The sequence below is a fragment of the Amblyomma maculatum genome, chromosome 8 (genome assembly GCF_055883805.1).
Source record: "Amblyomma maculatum isolate TAMU_Amacu chromosome 8, ASM5588380v1, whole genome shotgun sequence".
Taxonomy (NCBI): Eukaryota; Metazoa; Arthropoda; class Arachnida; order Ixodida; family Ixodidae; genus Amblyomma; species Amblyomma maculatum.
In genome coordinates this window covers 99,000,435-99,022,711 of record NC_139351.1, presented here as the reverse complement: position 1 = coordinate 99,022,711, position 22,277 = coordinate 99,000,435, and the positions used below count along the sequence as shown (strand labels likewise).

General features: G+C 43.2%; 1 protein-coding gene across 1 annotated transcript in view; it reads right to left on the bottom strand.

Annotated features, from left to right (window-relative positions):
* LOC146181949 (uncharacterized) overlaps positions 1 to 20,862 on the bottom strand; it is a 35,427-nt gene extending 14,565 nt beyond the window's left edge. Inside the window, exons 1-2 of the mRNA XM_084575872.1 lie at positions 20,776 to 20,862; positions 7,526 to 10,524 (exon numbers count right to left, since the gene is read on the bottom strand). Coding sequence (XP_084431998.1) covers positions 7,526 to 8,150 — 625 coding nt within the window. The 5' untranslated portion in view covers positions 8,151 to 10,524; positions 20,776 to 20,862. The remainder of the gene's footprint in view (positions 1 to 7,525; positions 10,525 to 20,775) is intronic.
* Between the last annotated feature and the right edge of the window lie 1,415 nt (positions 20,863 to 22,277).

Sequence of the window (22,277 nt, the reverse complement as noted above, 5' to 3'; positions counted from 1 at the left end):
AGAAGCAGAATAGGAACAGGAAGTTGGGTCTGTCCGCTGTTCGGCCTAGTGGTTAGAGCACGACCTACTGTATAATGGGTTAGAGCGTGCGTCTTGGCTGCGGGAGGTGATTAGTTCGAAACCCACCGCCGGACACCCACCGGTAAAAATGGGTACAAGCGTCCCCCGGCCTGGCGCTTGGCTTTTCTAGGGGTGTGCTTTTGGGAGAAGCTCCGTAAACCACGCTGCGCGCCCCTCCTCCGCAGAGGGCCCAAACCCAGTTTAGAACCTCGCAGCCTGCAAAGGTGGTTAAGTTTGTCTTACAAAGGTACTTCCTTTGAGCCTCACCTGAGCACTTCAGGTGAGTTCAGGTGAGGTGAGGAAACGGGACATTCCATTTTTGGAATGTCCCGTTTCCAGCGATATCAATACCTAACCGCTTCATGCAATGATCCTTTGCTATCTACAGCCGAATACCAGCATCTCAGATACTCATGGAAAGTTTGTTCATGTAAATCACGGCAGTGTGAGGCAACGATGACTCTCCTGAGATGCAGGATTCCTCTCCTAAATCTTTATTTATGTAGATGCAGGATCAGCCCCACAAACCTTTGTGAGGCTTGCGGTGAAATTGAAAATATTGATCACTTCCTTCTTGCTTGCCGAAGGTTTTCACATCAGAGGAGGGTGCATTTAGAAACTCCAATTGCACGCTTGGGATTTACGTTTTCGGAGTGCGAAAGGATTTGCATTGCCTCAAAATTGTCAGTACTTACATAACTACATCACAGCTACTGACAGATTTTCTTGCTAATTGTACTCCAAACTTACAAAATTCCAAATTTTTGCTTCATATTTTTTCTTTCAATAACTTTTGTGATCTTACATCTTATGTTTTTGTTTAGTTGTCAATTACTTAAATACACTAATTCAATGTGTGTAGGACATTTGGCAGTCCACACTGAACCCTGGCCAATCCCCCTTCGTGGGTATGTGCCAAATATCAAGGAAGAAGAAGAAGAAATAAACCTCGTAACTACATCACAAAAACTACATCGCATCTCAAAATCTAATATCTCTGCACCCCAATTCTTGGCCGATCCCCCTGTGTGGGTATGTGCCATCACATTAGAGGAGAACAACAACAACAACCTCGTAACAATATCACCTTCTATTTGGCCACATCTGGCTGCTGCTATGACAAATACAAAACGGCAGCGACGTCGCGTAGTGAACATGCATCTAACGTATATTGTGGAACATTTTGGACGCACGGGTCAAACTGTTTAGGAGATCAGTCATCCCAAGCATCCCGGAAAAATGTTTCCCGCATCAGTCCGGCTTTTCCGATTTATGCCGAGGAAAAAACATCAGAGGTATATAGATAGTAGATTCAAAACCACAGATTGGGTCCGTTTGACGAACCTTTTGAGTGACAACGGAGGCACACCAACGGCGGCACACCAACAGCGGCTTCGACGAAATGTTCAGGACAAAAGTTTCTCACCAGATCGATAGCGGTACCCACGCCACGAGTGTAGTGAACTAGACTTCACTATAGCCGCGAGTATCGGAATGAATTTAGTGAAGTGGTGTAATGTATACGCTCTTTTCAATGCAGAATAGCTTCCAGTTACACCCTAGCTCCCGACCACGGCGACTGCATTTCGATGGAGGTGAAACGAAGTGGCATCCGTGTGCTGTACGATGTCAGCTCACGTTAAAGAACCCCAGGTGGTCGAAATTTCCGGAGTCCTCCACTACGGCGTCTCTTATAGCCTGAGTTGCTTTGGGACGTTAAACCCCACAAACCAAACCAAACCATCTGCTGTTAAAATATGAACTTAGGGCCGCACATGATTCCAAGGGCCCGAACCACCATGTCTGCGCACAAGATGCTTCGCGAGCCGCACGTAATATCTGCTCGCCTACATTTTTCCACTCTTATCCTCTGGCAAAGAAAGACGAACAAAGTCGAAATTGTCAAGCATACATTTGCATAAAGCATAACAAACATACCGCTTGCCACCACCGGTTCGGAAGCCGTCCCTTTTGTATTACTACAGAGCAACTGTAGTATTACTTTTGTAGGAGCGACCTTCCATGTGCTTTTCCCACATGATTTTCCACGCGACACTATTGATGCACCCCGCATTGCTGCTTGCTACAATTTTCTTAGGTAACATTTCGCTCAAAAATATCAATGAAACGCTGACATAAACTATGCAGTTAATAGAATGTGCTACTATCAGCAAAGTTGTAGCTATGCACACCAAAAACTGCTGAAAACTGCCGATTTGTTAAAACCGTCCAACCATCGTGCATTCAACTGTTCAGCACAAGCAAAACCGAAACGCTTCGTTGGTTTCGTTATCGCTTCCAGCGGCATTGGCGTAACGCGTTGGTGTTTTGAGGAATTTCTTGTCTTTCTACAAAAACATTTAGCAGACATACGCCAGGCTGATTTGCTTCATGCGCCAGTAGTAGTAATGACTTTACTGAAACAAAGAAGTTATCGTTCTAAGGGAGGCCGAGCTTTCCCTTAGAACGATAAGAGCTGGGGCGGCCCTTACCTCGTCGGTAACATGCCGGTGGGAATCTCAAGCAGACGTTGGACCAACTACATGCCCGAAGTGTTCCACACCAGCTGCAGAAGTGGATTTTCGCCACCTGCTGTGGACTTGTGCAGGGACAAGGGCATCAAGGACACAGATTCTGCGCGAAGTGGGACTAACCACAACAAGGGAAGAGGACTTCTCTAAATGGCTCACCGACAATAAGAGTGGGGGCCTGCTCCAGTTTCTAATATCTGTATACGGCTATAAAAATAATTATTCAGAGCATCAAGAATAGCATAATTTACACTGATTCTCTAAGCGTACTCACTTCAGTCATCCAAGAAGCGAAGTCAGACCATTAAATGAAAACCTTATACACAACATAATTAAGAAGAGCCACAACACATGGGGTTCAAATTACATGTTGGAATAGGTGGAAATGAAAAAACAGAAGCATGCATACGCTGCACGAGCCCAGACTCTGGAGATTAAAAAATTAAAAATTTCAGCCAAAGACTCAATGACCTTAGTACACTGTAAGCCAAGAGCAAACTGGTAGTTTAAATTGAACACTGCATGAAGTAAATAAAAGGTACGCAACACCTAGTAAATTCTGTCATAATGGTATGGAAGTCATGTCCACATCAAGAACGATTGATTGAAACTATTTTATGTTGTCAAACACACCTCACTCATGGCTTATTATTGGAAAGGAAAACACACCTATTTCACATATTATTTGCATGCATAAGACTAGACAACTACGGCAAAAACACTTTCCACTGTTTTATTCCGAGTACATACCGTTTCATCCTCATCTTGTGTGATTACATTTTAATGAGGGGCCCGAGATTAAAATTAGCTGTGACTTAGCTTGTGGTTAAACTTGGAATTACGCGAGAGTAATCTGCATGGCTATGCTTAGGTTCAGCTTGGAAGGAAAGACATCGCTTTTGCACATAGTAGTTTACTCTATGGTTTCAGCTTTATTTATATGTCACAGGCGAATCACTTCACATATGAACACCCCAATTGCCTCTCATCGTTGACCATTCTCACTCAGGTGTAGAAGACTTCTAGCAGAAGACTTCAACGTCTAACTCCAGGGCACACTGCCATCACAACTTTCTCACAAACCTTCTATCCTAACAACTCGCTGTTGTCGTTCGCCTCTACCGACTACCAAGTTATCTGTCTTCCTTCCTCTTCGGTCAGGCACGGCGAAATGGTGAGACTGTGGCCAATGCAGTTCTCGCTAGAATAAGGAGCTACGACATTTTAAACATGCTTTAAACATTTGTTAGAAAGCAAATGATTTATACCTTGCATTTGGCACATGATAGACGTAGTTGCTTATGCACTGTAAAATACAACACAGCACAAGATGCCAAACCTCAAATATGCTGCTCAACATTGCGCTAGGACAAGCCCTTTTGCAATGTATGCAAGGCAGTGTTGACTTATTGAGAATTTAACCAGTGATGGCTCCTCAGACATGACTGCAGAAGCATAACTTCTAAATTTTTAGTTTCACATTTTGTCCACTGCACTTGAAGCACAGAGCGAAATAATGCAAATTAACTTGAAAATAAGGCCCCTGCTTTCCACTTGCAAAGGAAATGTTCTCTAAGGAAACTATTATTCCAACTTTGGTGTATAGTTAAATGCCAATCTCAATAGAGTAGGTCAAGGTGGTGCGCAGAAACTGGGATAGATATAAGGAGTAAAGCCTAAATAATGCAATATAACCCAATAACACGTTTAAAAAAGAGCCACTTATGCAGCTCAACTGATTTAGTATATTTCTTACGTGAGATTTTCAAACTGTACAGAAGCATTCACAGTTGCTTTCCCTAATGTAGGCCCATTGGATGAATGCTTATGCCTGAAATCCAGACGAATCATCATTAAAGGCACCACCAGTGTCCATCACGAGATAAGAAACAAATAACCGTTCCGATGACAACTTGTACAGAACTGTCTACTATTTTGGCAGCTTCTTACAAGTTTTCCGTCTGGTCGAGAGTTGCATACTTCCTGCCGCTGCTAATGATTGCATGAGGAGCTGCAATGCCCGCAGCCCAGTTCACACATAGGAGTGCCACACTTTCTGCGCAGCCCTTCTACACTACAATGCACCTGATTATGCAACGACTTCCAGGTGCCCATATCTGTCTAAGTACAAGACTGGCTACATAACATCCAGTATGCAAGACAAGCTGACACAAATGCCATATAGCTGGCTGTGATATCCCATAATCCGATAAGTGGTCCCAATGCAAAGTCCCTGCACTATCCTTCTAGTGCAGCTGGATGCTTGACCACCACGTGAAGCAGCCAGCAGGTCACATAAACAATCTGCTACGTTTATAATGCCTTTTCATTACCAGGCTGCTTAAAACCAGATTTCACCTGGGGCCACGATGTTTGAAATTGAGAAAAAATGCACCCCTTGTAACGGCTCCGCAGGCCTTTCATCTCAAAGTAAAGTGAGATGAGTCTGTACCCGTTTTCGACAGAGGTCAGCCAAAGCGAAGCATTCACTTGAAATAACGTGACCAGTGGAAAAGTTTAATTTATGGGGGGATGAATTGCAAATAATGATTGATGACCTAGACAGGAAAAGTAGAAAGGTAGGCTCGAAAATCAATATGCAGAAGACTAAGGTAATGTTCAACAGCCTTGGGATGGAACAGCAGTTTACATTAGGTAGTGAAATACTGGAAGTAATAGGCGAATATGTCTACTTAGGACAGGTAGTAACCGCAGATCCGGACCACGAAAAGGAAATAAGAATACGATTGGGATGAAGCGCATTTGGCAAGCACTCGCAGATTATGACTAGCAGCTTACCGGTATCGCTCAAGAGGAGAGTATACAACAGTTGCATCTTGCCTGTACTCACCTATGGGGCTGAAACGTGGAGGCTAACCAAGAGAGTTCTACTTAAGTTGACAATCCAGAGGGCTATGGAACGAAAAATGGTAGGGGTAACATTAAGAGATAGAAAGCGTGCAGAGTGGGTCAGAGAAATAACTCAAGTTACCGACATTCTAGTAGAAATGAAGAAGAAGAAATAGACATGGGCAGGACATGTAGTGCGAACAGAGGATAACAGATGGTCGCTGAGGGTAACAAACTGGATTCCAAGGGAAGAAAAGCATAGCAGGGGGCGGCAGAAAGTTAGGTGGGCGGATGAGATTAAGAAGTTCGCAGGGGTCAAGTGGATGCAGCTAGCACAGAACCGGGTTAAGTGGAAAAATATGGGAGAGGCCTTCGCCCTGCAGTGGGTATAATCAGGTTGATGATGATGATGATGGGGTTTGACGTCTCAAGGCGACTAAGGCTATGCGAGATGCTCGAGTAGAAGAATGCGGAAATTTCGACCACCAGCAGTTCTTTAACGTGAACTGACATTGCACAGCACGCGGGCGCCCTGCTTTTTGCCTCCATGCAAAAGCGACCGAAGCAGCCGGGATTCAATCCCACATTTTTGGACAAAGCAGTCAAGCACCATAACCGCTGCTCCACCTCAGCGGGGCGCCAACGGAAAGTGGCTACAAAGGTGCAAGCATGTGCAGTGGAAGTGTCTGAGCATATTATATTAGGGCTAACTGTGCACAAGCCAGCATAATGCAAAAATAGAAAAGTCAGCATCATATCATTTAGTTTAATCTGCTTTTCCTCCTCTTTAAAGGAATGAAAAATGAAATGCAAAACCTAAGTAGACATATGGTGATATAGAAAAATTGCAAATGTGCAAAATTTGTTCCCAAGTAAAAATATTTCCTGTGCACTGTTGTGATATCAGTAAGAGAATTCCACTGCAAGAAATGGCTTTATTGTGGGATGCAACACCGAGCACTGATAAAAAATATGGCAGAAAATCTCATCTTCAAATGCAGCAAGGTCTTTAGGTACAAGTTTGGGTATGAGGGAAGGAGGGGCTCAGAGTTCTATAGAATTGATTTCGAGAAGACAGCATTGGTATTGATATACACGCAGAACAAAATGATGAATATTAGAATCGCAAAACTAAAGTGTTTAAATAGAGTACATAAACCATGAAATCAACTAAAATTAGCTAAGCAAAATGACACAGAAAGCTCAAGAGGAATGGGAAATGAGAATGGACTAAATATATTTGGCACAGTATAGAAAAAAATGCATTCCAGCATGCTTAGAAAAATATAGAGTCTTTCATCTCCCACAAGAATGCAAGCCGAATTTATTTCAGTGCCTGCAAGCCTAACAGCCCATTATCCACACAGCAACTGGTGCGAATGAGATATGGGTTTAATAACATTTCACTGAACCATAACACCACAAAATAATAAGAAATTCAAATCCAACACAGTGGCTATTCTTTGAACAATGGAAATGAACAACGGTAACTGAACACTCAATTTTCTTGGCAAACTCCATTTCAAGAAACAGGTTACTTGCAAAGGGTCCAAATTAACCATGGAATGCTTATATAAGAAGCATGTTTCACTCCGAATACTCCAGCGAACACACAACATAATGACTAAACAAACATCAAAGGAGCTGGTCTCCTCCATTGCTGTGCATACAGCTAGAGGTGATGAGATATTTCCAGAATTGATATAAATCTAATGCATTCAAAATGCAAAAACAAGCATCTTAAGCTCTCTTTAGTTTCCTGACACTCTCAAGGGAATAATGCATTGAAGTACAATCAGTAATAAATAATACATCCCATTGCTTAAAGTAGTTTATCCTTAGAAATTCCAAATGTGCATGAAGTGATAATTTAAAATGAAAGTTTGAGAGTGCCACGTTGTCTGATATCATCTAAATGCCTTTTTAAGCATGTTAGTACCAATGAAAAAATTCCACAAATTGAACACTTTTGATGTAGGTTAAGTAGCTAAACTTGTTATAGGTAATTTGAATTTTGCTAGTTCGCAAAGAACAGGGTAACTAGCAAACCATCAGAGGACTTCGCAGAAGACTGCTCTTCCCCTAATGTCTTTTCCTTTTGTGCTTTTTTAAACTGCACTTTTCTGCGAATGCCTTTTGGCACAAGTCACAATGAAATGGCTTTTCACCCTTATGAGATCTCACATGTCTCAGGAGAGCCGTATTCTCCACAAAGGCCATTGGGCACAGCTGGCACTGATACGGCTTTTCACCTGTGTGGGTGCGCATGTGGATCACCAGATTACATTTGTGAGCAAATCCCTTTTGACAGTAGGTGCAATAATACGGACGTTCGCCCGTATGAGTTCTGATGTGCGTCTTTAGGTTATTTTTCTGCGTAAACTTTCTATCGCAGAAGCCGCAATGAAATGGACGCTCGCCTGTGTGGGTACGGAGGTGCACATCCAACAAATATTTCGAAACGAAGCACTTGCTGCATTTGCTACATTTGTGCAGCTTTTTCCCTGAGGGTCTGTCCTGATGAGAGCTAGTAGAGGAAGTATCCATGCAGTGGCTCATCCGATGCCTTTGGTCAGGTAAATCATTTGGAAGGGTGTTATACTTGTTGGCTGCGGTAACTGGATCTGCATTTAAAACCCAAAATGCTTTCAATAAGAGGACAGAACACTGCAACATTCCATTTGACACTAGGCAGAAAAGGTAATGCATGCAAAAATGCAGTTATAAAGTTCAGGATTATGAAGAAAAAATGAGTGCTTGTTATAACTTGGTGAGGAAACTGGCCTCAATCCAAGTAAATAAATAAATATGCACAATTATGAGCTAAATGACAGATTCAAGTTAATGCAAACTGAAGCACTATTAGTGGCAGTTAGATATGCTTAGCAATTAAGGTCAACAAAAACTTGAAATTTACTTTCTTTAAAGATCTTCAAAAGAAAGCTAAACAGACTTAAAAGCCATTCAAATTACATATCACTGTCCTTCCTCCTAAAGAACATCCCATTTCCATGATACACAAATGTTTAGTTTGTGGACAGAAGCTACAAAAAAAGTACAAGTAAATAATTGCACATTTCAACAAAAAAAAATGTTCCCAGATGTGAACCAAAGCCCGAAAATGGAATGTAATATTTCAAGGTGTAGGACAAATGTGCTAAGCAATAAATATCTTGAGAGTTTGAGAGAGTCATCAACTTTATGCACATAACGAAAAGATCAATTACTTCTAACTAACCACAAAGAACCCGACTACCGCGATGCATGGGTAAATGCACAATGAGAAGCAACAGAGGTGCTTCAGATAATATGTTAGACTTCGTGCTCGTGCTTTTTTAAGCACTCATGGCACGCCTTTTCATGCTTTTGAATGACTGCGTTTAGAGTAATGGTGCAGCAGCTATAGAAGCTAAAGCCGCTCTTCAGATCAGATTCTCGTTTTAAGATGACAATGCCGCAAAAAAAACTTCACCATTTGAAATCTCAAGATACACCTTATCGTGCCGGAGACTGGGCACGTCTACAATTTTTAGGGCAGGCAGAAGCAGATCAAGCCAAATCGCCATGGACTAGGAGATTCCTTTTCATTCTGCCCCTTCCATTTTATATCAAAAGAAACAAAATACAAAACATGTCTGGCTTTCATTCAAAAGTGGCCAACCACTACAGATGAAAGCATATCAGTGTATAACTCCTATTGCAGAGTCAGTGGCAGGTACAATACGGAACAAAAATTTAAGGAAGAGTCGCAGTGCTGAAGCCTCACAGCTGGACATTTAAAATGAGCGTGGGCATAATAGCACAATACATAACATCATAAGCAATGCACCAAAGGTGAAGGCTACTAATTTATGTGCACGTTCTTTCTAGAGCCTCCAGTGAAACCGGATAATTAGCACTTCACTCGCATGGTTCTAAAAATAAAAATGTTTAGTACAGTGGCATCCTTGTACAACATGTCAAGATGTCACACAAAAAATCTCTCGATGACTATCACTTGGGCTTCATTGCTTTATCCCCAGGAGCACAATTACACATCAGGAGGAAATGATTGGAGACAAAGCTTTCAGCACAGGAAAAAAAAAAAGAACCAAACATACGTAAGGCATCACTAGAATATATACGCTTCCATTCAAATGCACATAATGTACAGCCTTTGTCAAAAGTGTAGAGTTCAGGAAGTCTTCTAATGAGTTGTGTAGTGAGTGGTGCTGATTTAGCATTAGTGGGGGTCCATCCCACTGGAGAGGCTAGGAATAAAAAAAATCTTACAATCAAGATTTGGAACAATGGAAAATACAATCAACACAAAGTGGCTCAGAAGCAGACTCCCTGTGCTCTATGCTTTTAACCGACTGTGCCTGCCCCACACCCTATTAAAGCTGTAACAGTAATTGCCATCACCATCACAATAAATATTCCCAAAACTTAAAACCGGTCACTTCTTGAGCTCTTTGAGCATAATTAAACAATAATTAAGAAAACAACACTGATCCCTTCATCTATCATCACGTAAAACAGAGGTAGGTAATCTATTGAAGCATTCAATGTCCCACAACATGCATACACCTCTAGCATCGAGATCACTGGACATGCAATACTTGGAACATAATGCCATTGAAAGAGCAATGGTTGGCACGTGTGGTACTGAAGGTTTCTTTCCATGAAACCTTTCAGTCCTTCGTTTAAGAGCAATGACCTGCAAAATAAAGCACAGAAAAGAAGTTTCAGTACAAGGAACCGATGCCATGAACGACATTGTTAATGTGCCTCCGGTATCAACACACACACACTAAGAATATTGCACTTGAAGAATCACATTCCCTCAGGCAGAAAATTGCAACAGAATATGAAGAACACACTAGTAATAGTGTGCTCTGTAATATGACAGCACACATTCAAAAATGATTATTATATGCGCTGAAAACACAATGCTGCAAACTGGTATCTGATATTAGTTTCATTTTGTTTTGGCCAGCCCTGAAGGCACCAATGAAAGGATACAACTGCAGAGGTTGACAGCAGTCGCTTGAATGTGTTGTTCATTGGGCAAGTTGTAATCTGTCCGCTCAGTACCTGTTGCCTACAAAACAGAACGCAGCAATATTAGCCAAACCACCAAAAAAACACAAAATCTGCGAGAAAATTGTGCATATATGTTTGGGTACATGACACATATGAGGGCAAGGGCAACGATGTGCCCAAAACAGGGTTGGAAAATGTCATGTATTGTGCAGAAGGAGATCTTTAAGTTCAATTGTCAATCTGTGTAAAGCATTTTTTTTCGTAGGAACCTAACAAAGCAAAATAAATCTACTGTTGCATTTTCTCTTAGAAGCAAGTTTAGATGGGAAAGAATGTGCCATGGTATAAAATATTATGACATGCTTTCTCATTCTAAAAGTCCTCTCAAATCAGATAACGTACAGTTATTATCAGCCCTTAGCCACACAGTTGACAAACATGCATTCTTCAGTTTGTGAACCTAAGGGCATGTGTAAGGTCTTTAGGTCCTATGAAAAGGCAGCATAGGTCAGTCAGTAAAGCATACCTGGTGCTAATAAAACTGCCATTAACGAAAGGCTGATTTGACCAGATGCTTTTTAAAGCTGACTAAAAACTCAAACAGCATGGTGGTTTTTATTTAGTTATAAAGAAGCAGCGCTGTACTCTTTCGGGTTTCTGTGGGGTCATCTAAGAGTTAGGCATCCATAACAAGCTTGTGCATCGTCCCATGAAATGAGTTATTTTCATGTCATACTTGGTGGACCTGCACTGTCATCGACTGAAACAACATACTTTTCTTTTCATGCCCCCAATGATACCTGCTTCATTGGGCAAGGCAGCACTGTTAGCATGTGGCCACAAAGTAACCAGTTCTATGTACTGCAGGTTGGTAAAAGAACCTTCATATGCTCAGTTCAAAACTAGTTTTCGCTGTTTGGTGATGCTAGCTCGTGAAGAGGCTTTTTTAAAATGTAGAGCGCATTCATGTCCCCAGCATACTACTGCTCCTTAGCGGTTACACAGAATTAAATCCAGGCCAGACAATTTATCGCAAAGTATGTTCACATCACATACACATGCGACCAACAATACTTAGTACAGAAAATGAAAACCTAAATTGTTGATGTCGTGAGCACTCGTTAGCACATCTGGTTGATCGCAAAATGTATTAAACGACCAAAATTTAGCAAAATTTCGAACGCAGTAACCAGGAAATCTTGCCACGCCACAGCGGTGCAGTGGTTAAGGTGACCAACTACTGTGCCAGAGTACCCGGGTTCGATCCTGATTGCTTCCAGCTGCATTTCGATGGAGGCGAAATGAAGAGGCATCCGTCTGTTGTCACACACGTTAAAGATCTCCAGGTGGTCAGAACGTTTTAGCCGTCCATTATGGCTCCTCTTTTTCTGTCTCCAATTTCAATCCCATCTTCCTCCTTTCCTATACGGCACGGTTCAGGTGTGCACAAAAACAAGTGTGACAGATACTGCGCCTATCCCTTTTTGTGAACCAATTATTATTATTATTATTAATAATATTATTAACCAGGAAATTGTTTTATCAGTGAACATATTAACAGGCAGAATAATAGTTTAACTCTATGGGATGTTTTTACTGTCTGCAATTTTCAGTGTATTAAAGAGGAAATCGCATGAAGTTGGAATGTATCAACAAAGTTCTACTGCACTTGTGTGGCTGTGTCCGAAGAATGACAAAATGGCAGATCCAAAAGCTCCATGCCGCAGTAATAAACTTTGGGATGTTCAAACATTGATGCTCTTTTGAAAAACAGACGTAGAAAATGATACGAGACACAGGAGCGCTCCTGTGTCTCGTGTCTCGTATCATTTTCTACATCTGTTTTTCCTAAGCATACAATGTTTGAACATGTCAGTCACCAACTAGCCCAACTAGAAATCCTTTTGACAACTTGGGACAATGCCTCAGAGTTGAAATATTGCCAAGAAAAGCAGAACGTGACACCCAGTAGGAAGAACTACAATTTGATTCTCGCATTTGCACTCCTTTTTGTTTAATTACGCCATGACAGGCACCTTTTGTAATTTACCGAAGATTGCCCATCGAGTCATTGCCCACCCTCCCATTTAGGCAAAATAGTGATTATATCAAAACCACCTAGTCACCTTCCAAACCTTGAAAACAAAAACTGGGGGTCTCGCAATTTCCTAAAAATACCCTCGGATATGTCGCGACTGCAAAAGGAAAGAAGAAACAGAAAGGACAGAAAGACATTTTTTTTTTCGCCCATCCTCCCAATCTTTCGTGGCCCCCAATTAATTAATTTACATATACAGCAGGTAACAGCACAGCCCAAGCATGGGAGGGAGGAAATTATGTTTGTTACAATAAGAGCCCAGCAAAATGTCAAAGGATTTCATGCGCACGAAAAATAATGGAGATAATGAAGGTAAGGATTTCTTTTTGGTTTGTTTTCAGTCACAAGGAAGCTTGTGTTTACGCAGAGCTTGAGGTCGCCACTTTTTTGTATTGGCAAATGCAGCGGCGATACAGATGTTGCCGTAATTTTATTGACATGCGCCCCTTCCAAATGACGCTGGACTTAGATGCAGTAGTGTGGAGCTGCCCTCTCTCTATGCAAGCAGTTGATATTGTGGAGAGTATAATGTTGCATTAAAGTCACGCAAGCAAGTTAATATCACATCATTAGGTTCAGTGCGTCTCTTCTAGAGCCATGCTAGATGCAATGAAAAAAGATGGTTACTTTTATAGCTTTTTTAACCGACTGGTTGGCCATTGAAGAGGGAACACGTAGGTCCGCAAAGATAATATAGAGGTACCCGAAAGTTTTAAGAGGCAAATGAAAAAGGTCACATACATGTGTAATGAACTACCTTTGCATTCTTCCTCGAGATTTTTAACCCCTTATATCTTACGGCCCGCAATGTTCAAGTATTAAAGCGTACATGAAGTCAGTGGAATGACACGTTTCTGGACACATATTGACAGGTTGATTTCGTAGCCAAACTAGCCACCTTTCACGTAGCCGAAAAGCGAAAAAGCATGCCCACGTGCAAAGGTGACTCAAGCAACGAGGGAAACTGCAGAGGGCTTCAATCATTAATGTCGACCGCCTGGGGTCTTCAGCAAGCATGATTGTCATGCTTTTTTTAATCAAAATGTGGCCAGGATCTAACTTCAGTACCTCCGCCTTCCGTAGTAAGGTAATAAGTAAACCTTGGCTTTTCCGGCAGTGCGTGGCCCTAGCCCGGAAACAGCTTATGTCTTAACCCAAGATCATGTAGTGCGCTAGTTCTACTTGTGCATTGTTTCAAGTGTTGGTTGTATCTAAATGGTAGGCGTCGTATTCGCTGCTATGGTCTAGCGTGGGCTGCCAGTGCTAGGGATCGAAATCGATGGATACACTTCGATAAATTGCCAACTGAAGGCTTGAATGGCTATGAACTGGGTGTTTTCTCCTGACAGCTGCATTTTATTGCAAAAGCAATACTACTCTAGGTTTCGAGCCTTCAGCATAGCACGGCCGGTAGCCACATCTTACCCACGTGACGCTGTGACGTCACACCCCACCTGGGCTGGCAGGAGCTGCCAACTTAGGTCTCTCATTTTATATGGGACGGTTATGTCCGAATCAGCCTGCTAGTACCCTGGCATTCACATTACCATTATAGGCCACTAAGGCATGTTCATACGGCTTGGTTAAAGCGGGGCTTTATATGTGGGCTGAGGAAGAAAAAGAGAAGAAGAATATGCTCGGTCAACCAATGCTAATGCTTTCACTCAATATTTGGATGAGCAGCATTGAACCCTTCCAAATTTTTTTGGTGAACCTAAGGTGAAATACTGATTTAATTATGTTCTTTGGAGCAGGATAACACAAGAAAAGAAACTGAAGCAAAATGGTACAACTGGAGTGCAACTAACTAAGGTAATAGCTTACAGAATCAGGGCAGCCTTAGACTTCAATCAAGCTAAGGATCAAGCAGGATTTCGTAAAGGCTATTCTACAGTGGACTTGAATATAAAAACGCTTGAAATATAACCAACCCTTACATAATGCATTCACAGATTATGAAAAAGGTTATGGCCCGTCAAAACTTTAGCACTCATCGCAAAGCCAGAGTGTGGATGAGCCATACTGTGTAGATTGTTTTTGGTCTAAGGATAGTTTTTTTGGCAGCACATAAACTAGGGCAGGCATACATTTGTCGCAAACAATCGGTTTTGTGCGGCCATGAATGCTGCAAGAACCAGAGTCATTTGGACAGAGTAGCTTTGCTCTCTGTTCATTGTTGCCATTTGAAGCAGTGGCAGTAAAGGAACGCTCATCAATGTCATTGCAGTAGCCTACAAACGGGGCACAGTCAGACTGAAAACGGAACGCGAGCACCATCTACCGCCTGTTGCAAAAGAAACAAAAGAGGGGGACCCTCACGATTTTCGCTACCGTTGTTAAACATGGAAACTGAATGTTACTGCTTTGCACAGTGCGGGCATTCCTTCGCGACTTGAGCATGACCTGCAGTTGCGTCACATTATGTCGTAAAGTGGCATGGACATGACAAAACTATGACTGGTAGAGATACTCTAATCGCAAGCGTTATAGTGGTTACAGCAAGCATGATCCGCTTGTGCAGGGCACCACAGTGCATGTGGTGATTGCCTTCAATGAGCTGCACGGCTCCTGGCGGCACACATGCACTGGCCGCCACGCTTGCCATATTGGTTCACACAAGCGAATGGGCAGCACGCGGAAGCAGATTACAGTAGCAAACTGCGTTGTGTTCTAACTCTCTATTATCAACATATAAACAAAACATCAGGGTGGCAAAGTTCGTGATTTTCAAAGCTTAGTTTTCGCAGAGATGTGAATTTATTAAAGGTCCACGGATTTTCTGCACTGTTTGATTATTCAGACCATTTCCCAGGTACCACCGACTATGAAAAAACAGCCGGCGACTGTCCACTTGGAATGGGAGTGGTTAGTAATAAGGTTTGACTGACACCAAGTAATCTGCGACTCGATAACACTGCCTTGCTAAGTGACTAAGGGGGCAAATTACAAAGAATGATTAATGACCTACATAGTAAATGCACAGGAGGAGGCCTAAAATCTAATACGCCGGCGATAAAAGTAGTGTTCAACAATACCAGAAAGAAACAGCAGTTTATAAAAAAGAAGTAATGTGCTGGAAGTGGTAAGGGAATGCGTCTACTTAGGACAACTAGTCGCCACAAATAGATAGCAGAGAAAAGAATGGGAAGGTGCACATTCGGCAAATACATGCAGCTGATTACTAGCAGCTTACCAGTACCCCTGAATAAGAAATTATTAACACCTTTATTTAAGTACCCACCTCTGGGGTTGAAACGTGGAGGCTGAAGGAAAGGGTTTCACTTAAATTGAGAATAGCGCAGAGAACCATGAAATGGAAATTGGAAGGTGAACGTGAGCAAAACAGAGGCATGCAGAGGTTAGGAAACAAAATTGAGTTATAACATTTTAGTTGAAATTAAGATAAAAGAGATGGACATGGGCAGCACTGGTAATGCGAAGGAAGGGTAACCAATGGTTGCTAAGGGTACCAAATGGATTCCAAGAGAAGGCAAGTGTAGCAAGGGCAGCAGAAAGTCAGGTGGGTGGGAGATTAAAACGTTTGTGAGGGTTAAATGAACGCAGGTAGGACAGACCCGGGTTAATTGGAAGGATGTGGGAGAGTCCTTTGTCTCGCAGTGGGTATAGTCCGACTGATGATGATTGAAAAAAAAAAAAAAAAAGCAATATGCACTGATTCCAATGGGTGAATTAGTATACCATAAGGAAAAGTAGTTACAGGGGATGCACTCAGCATTAAAAGAAGGGTGGAGGATGTTCCCAATTTTCTTTTGATGGTGTTTTTTTTTTTTTGGCAGAAAGCCTGAACAAAGTACTAGTATGGAGAAACACCACCTTAACGAATTCCAGCTAAACATTGAGAAGAGGAATGCTATGGACATAAAGATGAAGCAGAAATACTTGATGTGCTATGTGCCCGGCATGGTACCATACACGATCGCGTTGGCTTGGCGACGTTTTCACTTGGCATCTATATCCGATTTTCTTTTTGCTTGTTATTTGGAGTGCTCTTTGGCTCCGAATCTCTGTGCACTGCCTACCTCTCCCCGTGGGTCTTGTCTGCTGCCTCAAGGCTGCTTGAAACATCAGCATGCGTTTTCTGGTTGTAGATATGCTAACAGGCAGCAGCGCCATGGTGGCTCAGTTGTGATGGACACAAAGTGCAAGGAGCCCATGCACTATGTGACTGGAGCTCGATTTCAGTCTTGTTTCATGGATACAAGGCCCAAGGCAACTATGTCGCATGTTAACCCAAGTTCGATCTCTGCCACTACTGCCATGTTTCTATGTTTCTATGTTTGCAAAATGCAAGGTGTCCCTGTTCTGTTGCTACGTGAGCCATTTTAAGGACTCCCAAGTTGACGGTGTGGTGTCACGGAGATGCAGCAGTGCCTTCCTTCCATTAAGACAAGCATCGCAGTAAGGTGGAGTGCTCCAATAACTTCAACCACCTTAAGTTCTTCAAAGAGCGCCAATAATGTGCAGCGCCCACAGATGCCATAATTGCTTTTCTCCTCCATCAAACAGACGCCACTACGGTCGGTATAATGCCTTTGTAATTGGGATCATTTCATTTTATTTTATTTCCTTAAAGGCCCCAGGAAGAAGTGTTACATAAGGGGTGGAAAACATTATGAAAACATTGCTATAGTGCATATTTTTTTACACTTTCTAAGAATGTTGATAAGCAGGTGATAACAGCAATGTCACCTGGAAGGCCGTTCCAGTCTGCAGCTGTGCGAGGAAAAAAGGAATTCGAAAAAGTAACGGTGCGTGACAATGGACGGGCGACGTGCAGGCGATGACTGGTGCAGGGTAATATGCGTGCTGGGGGAAGAATATAAGGGGCTGCCCGCATAGGGTTGTTAAATATTTTGTAGAATAAAGAAAGGCTTGAAGTGCGACGAAGGAGAGATAGCGATGATAAACCTGAGGCTGTTTTTAGGGCAGAGACACTAGCATCATAAGAATGCAGTGCATGGATGAAACTAACAGGGATTCCAAATGGGTGACGCGAATTCCAGTTTAGACGTGACAAGTGAATTATAGGCGAAGAGTTTAACATGTTGAGGCGCGCAATGCAGATAGCGTTTTAAGAATCTTAATGATTTATTGGCCGATAATATTGTGTTAGTTACATGCAAATGTAACTAGAAGTCAAATGCCCTAATCACTGAGACACTGTGGCATGATGCACAAGGAAGCGGCATATATGGTTCCACAAGTTTCTTGCACTCTGAGGGGGATTAAAAGCGATGGGAAGCTGCAGTTCTGTAGGAAAAGCTCAGTGATGGGGCAACAGACTGGCACTCTGACTATATATTGCACTTGTGCTTGCAAATTGTTTTTTTTTTTTATTCGGTCGGCCGGCAAACAATGTAAAAATAAATTACGCGTGAAACCTTTTCACTTTCTGTCCCTACTCTCAAAGTGAGTTACACAACATACACACCACACCGACTGCACTTGCCGATGAGGCTTCATGTGACCGGTGGCCCCTGTCATTTTATGAAGAGGCCAAAACATAATGCGTTGTTGTCACCTTATCGCTGCTTAGACAATAAATGTTTTTGAGGAAACCTATGACCGCGCTTGTGTGCGGGATGGCTGGTGAGTGGGAAAGCAAGCCCTATGGTCACACTACTTACAGAGTTCCAAAAGCCTTGAACAGCCTCCTTCAAAGTGAGCCAGAAGATGACAAACCATGGAAAAATAAAAGCAAAGTGATATGCTCGTCAATAGTAACGCAAGGAAGGGGGATGCATATGCATGGAGAATAAGTGTTATGAAAGGAAGGGGTCATCGCCTGCAAATAAAGGCCCCATACAATGTTCACATCAATAAAGAGAGCCCAGATATAGATTAACATAACAAAGTGAGTAAAATCCACAATTTATTTAGTAAAATTATGATTGAAAAAAATCAAAATTATCTCTTTACATGCAGAAAACACTCTAGAACATTTCACTGCCTATTCCGTGAGAAAACCTTTAATGTAATTGAGGTGGAAGTGGATGGTACGCACGTGATGAGAATGCGGCTGTATAGTTCTAGTTTAACCATCATTGTCACCATTCTGAAGTGTGAGCCCCGATCATAGCAAGCATACAATGATCAGTTCAGCCTCCGATGTGGCTGCGTGGGAAGCAGCCAGGGAAATGAAGGCCGGCAGGGGTGGCCAAGGCAGGTCTTTCCGCCTCGCTTGCTTTACGTCAGTGGCACCATGAACAGTGTCCTCCATCAAACACGATGAAGTGAAACCCAGTCCGCATAAATCTCTGCTTTGCGCCATGCAAAAGTGCGAGCATGCACACTTGTGATGCTGCCAGGCAGGCGGGTGTGCCTAACATTCCAGTTCTTTTACAGAACCTTATGGGAAATAAACGCAGTAACCGCAGTGCGACTCACTTTGAACAAAGGCTCCGCAATTGGTGCTCATTTCATGCAAGACTGTGCCCGACTGCAACATACTGCAAGAGCTGCGTCTGCCCTTGCTGGCAACGCGTTGCCAGAGCTTTGCAGGTGCTCGCGCTGCCTAGTGAATTCCCGCAACACTATGCTTGCTAACCTCTTCTGTATCACCCCAGGTGGCACAAACGACAGGATGGGCTGCCATCACCCACTTTTAAATCATGCATATGCTCTTGACCTGACTTTCATGCAGCATCCACATTCACATACTCTGGAGCGCTCTTCGAAACTTCAGGGACTCAATAAAAATGGTAACAGCTTGAGAACATGCCGTCTTTTTTTTTCCAAGCATCTAGAGCGGTTCAACAATCTCTAGTCACGCGGGATCTTATCTTGCTCACAAGACTCCTAAAACAATGTTTTGCTCTCTACGAAATCTACACCTTGTGCCATGCGGGGCAGCACCAGAAGAGCCCAATTCGAAGCCATGACTGCGATCAGCCTGTTACCAAAAGCGAGTGCAATACAAAAAACAAAAACAAAATGTTCTTCAGAAGTAAACACACACAAAAAAGGCAAAAACAATAAAAATAAAAGGGACCAATAGGAGAAAGGGCAAATGTTGAAAGAAGATAAGAAGTCATCAGAAATGCAAATTGACAAGCGAGCACATCTTCGGCCCGTGATTAAAACTTTCTAGGTGCTGTCGATGACTTGGTAGTTCTGACTGGATATTTTGATTAAGGGGAGGTAGGCGATGACTCAAGATGTTAGGTTATATATTTCATACAAAGAGCAGAGCACTCCGCTTATAATGCGCTTATGTTTTGATTGTGCTGGCCACCCTGCCGCAGCCCAATCCACGTAGACCCATGGCTTGATGTGCGAACTGAGGCGTACCCCATTTACCCTTGTTCAGTGCTCCTTCATACCATGTAAACCATCTTCTTCCTCTCGTTCTACCTGTACTATTTTTCGCAATTTCACGCTGCACAACCATATTTTCAAGCACGTCTCGCAGTCTAGTATTGGAGGAAGACGAGGTTTGGTGGGAGAAGCGGAAGAGGAAGAGGAAGCTGGGTCTGTCCGCTCTGGTGTGCTAATCTCCAGCGCATCCTAACCTCTGTGTAACAATATCACCTTCGATTTGGCCACATCTGGCTGCTGCTATGACAAATAGAAAACGGCAGCGACGTCGCGTAGTGAACATGCATCTAACGTATATTGTGGAACATTTTGGACGCACAGGTAAAACTGTTTAGAAGATCAGTCATCCCAAGCATTCCGGAAAAATGTTTCCCGCATCCGTCCGGCGTTTCCAATGTATACCTTGAAAAAAATCTCATCGGGTCCATCAGAGGTATGTAGGTGGTATATTTAAAACCACAGATTGGGTCCGTCTGACGAACCTTTTGAGTGGCAATGCAGGCAAACCAACGGCGGCCTCGATGAAATGTTCAGGACAACAGTTTCTCACCAGATCGATCCTGGTACCCACGCCACGAGCATAGTAAACTAGAATTCACTATAGCCACGAGTATCGCGATGCATGTGGTGAAGTGGTGTAATGTATAAGATTGCAGAATAGCTGCCAGTACCACCCTAATTCTACTGTCAAACTATGAACTTAGGCCCGCACATGATTCCAAGGGCCCGAATCACCATGTTTGCGCTGAAGAAGCTTCGCGAGCCGCACGTAACATCTGCTCGCCTAGATTTTCCACTCTTATGCTCTGGCAAAGAAAGATAAACAAAGTCGAAATTGTCAAGCATACATTTGCATACGCATAACAAACATACCGCTTTGCCGCTTTTTTCTTCCTCCATGTTCAAACTACAGTGTATTCAAACCAAGCTTTCCTTCCTCCATGTTCGCACCTGTTTCTCCTACGTGATTTTCCACGTGACACTATTGATGCACCCGCATTGCTGCTTGCTGCAATTTTCTTATGTTACGTTTTGCTCAAAAATATCAATGAAACGCTGACATAAACTATTTAGTTAATAGAATGCGCCACTATCAACAATGTTGTAGCTGTGCACACCTAAAACTGCTAAAAACTGCCCGTTTGTTACAACCATCCAACCACCATGCATCCGACTGTTCAGCACAATCAAAACCGAAACGCTTCGTTGGTTTCGTTATCGCTTCCAGCGGCATTGGCGTTAGGCAGTGCACGTTGGTGTTTTGAGGCATTTCTTGTCTCTCAACAAAAACCTATAGCAGACATACGCCAGGCTGATTTGCTTCATGCGCAAGTAGTAGTAATGACTTTACTGAAACAAAGAAGTTTGGGGCATATAGGATAGGATAGGATAGGAAATACGTTAGTTTCTCTACGAGGGTCTTGTGCTAGTAGCGGAAGAGTTCCATCTTCCGTCTTCTCACAGGGTCGGTGCCCCTATTCCAGGGCTCCGCTGAGCTTCGCTGCTCGCTGGGCGTGCTGGATTAAACCTAGTTGGCAATCCAAATCGCCGCTGGAGAGCCGGCTCTCCCACTGTTCCGCACTCGGGTCTTTACGAAAGCTGTCGTTATTTTTACATTGCCACATGATGTGGTATAGCGAAGGTTTGCTACCACACCATGGGCAGGTGTCTCGATATTGTGACGGGTAAATTTTGCTCAGGGTATGCAGGTTAGGGAATGTTCCTGTCTGCAGTCTTCGCCAGTACACGGCCTCTTGTTGTTTTAGATCCCAATGAGGCGGCGGATAGCGGATCCGTACCCCCTTATAGTAGTTAAGAATGTCGGAGTACGTAGGGCCGACTCGCTCGGGTAGATCGTCCGATTGGGAGGAAGCTCGGCTCGTGTACCCTCGAGCTACCTGATCGGCGCGTTCGTTCCCCGCTATGCCGGTGTGTCCTGGCACCCAGTAGATGTTGTGTTTGACTTTTGATGGGGTCGTGCTATGGAGGAGCCTGAGGGCGGCGCGACCTATGCGGCCGTTCATGTAGTTACGGCACGCTTCTCTAGAATCTGTAAGAATGGTAAGGGACGTGTTGCATCGATACCCGGCTACCACCGCAAGAGCAACGGCCAGCTCCTCCCCTTCGGTTACCGTGCATTCCCTGACTGAGGCGCTAGCTATAGTTCCTTTAGGTTGGAATCAATATAGCTACCGCCACGGCGCTATTATGTGAGCTTCCTGTATACGAAGCCGCGTCCGTGTATACCGTGGTGGATCTTGTAGCTAAATTTAGTACATACTTCGCCCGGGCTGCTCTACGGGCCACATGGAAGTTGGGGTCCATGTTCCGGGGAAGGGAGACCTTTAGCGTCTGGCGAATTGCGTCCGGTATGC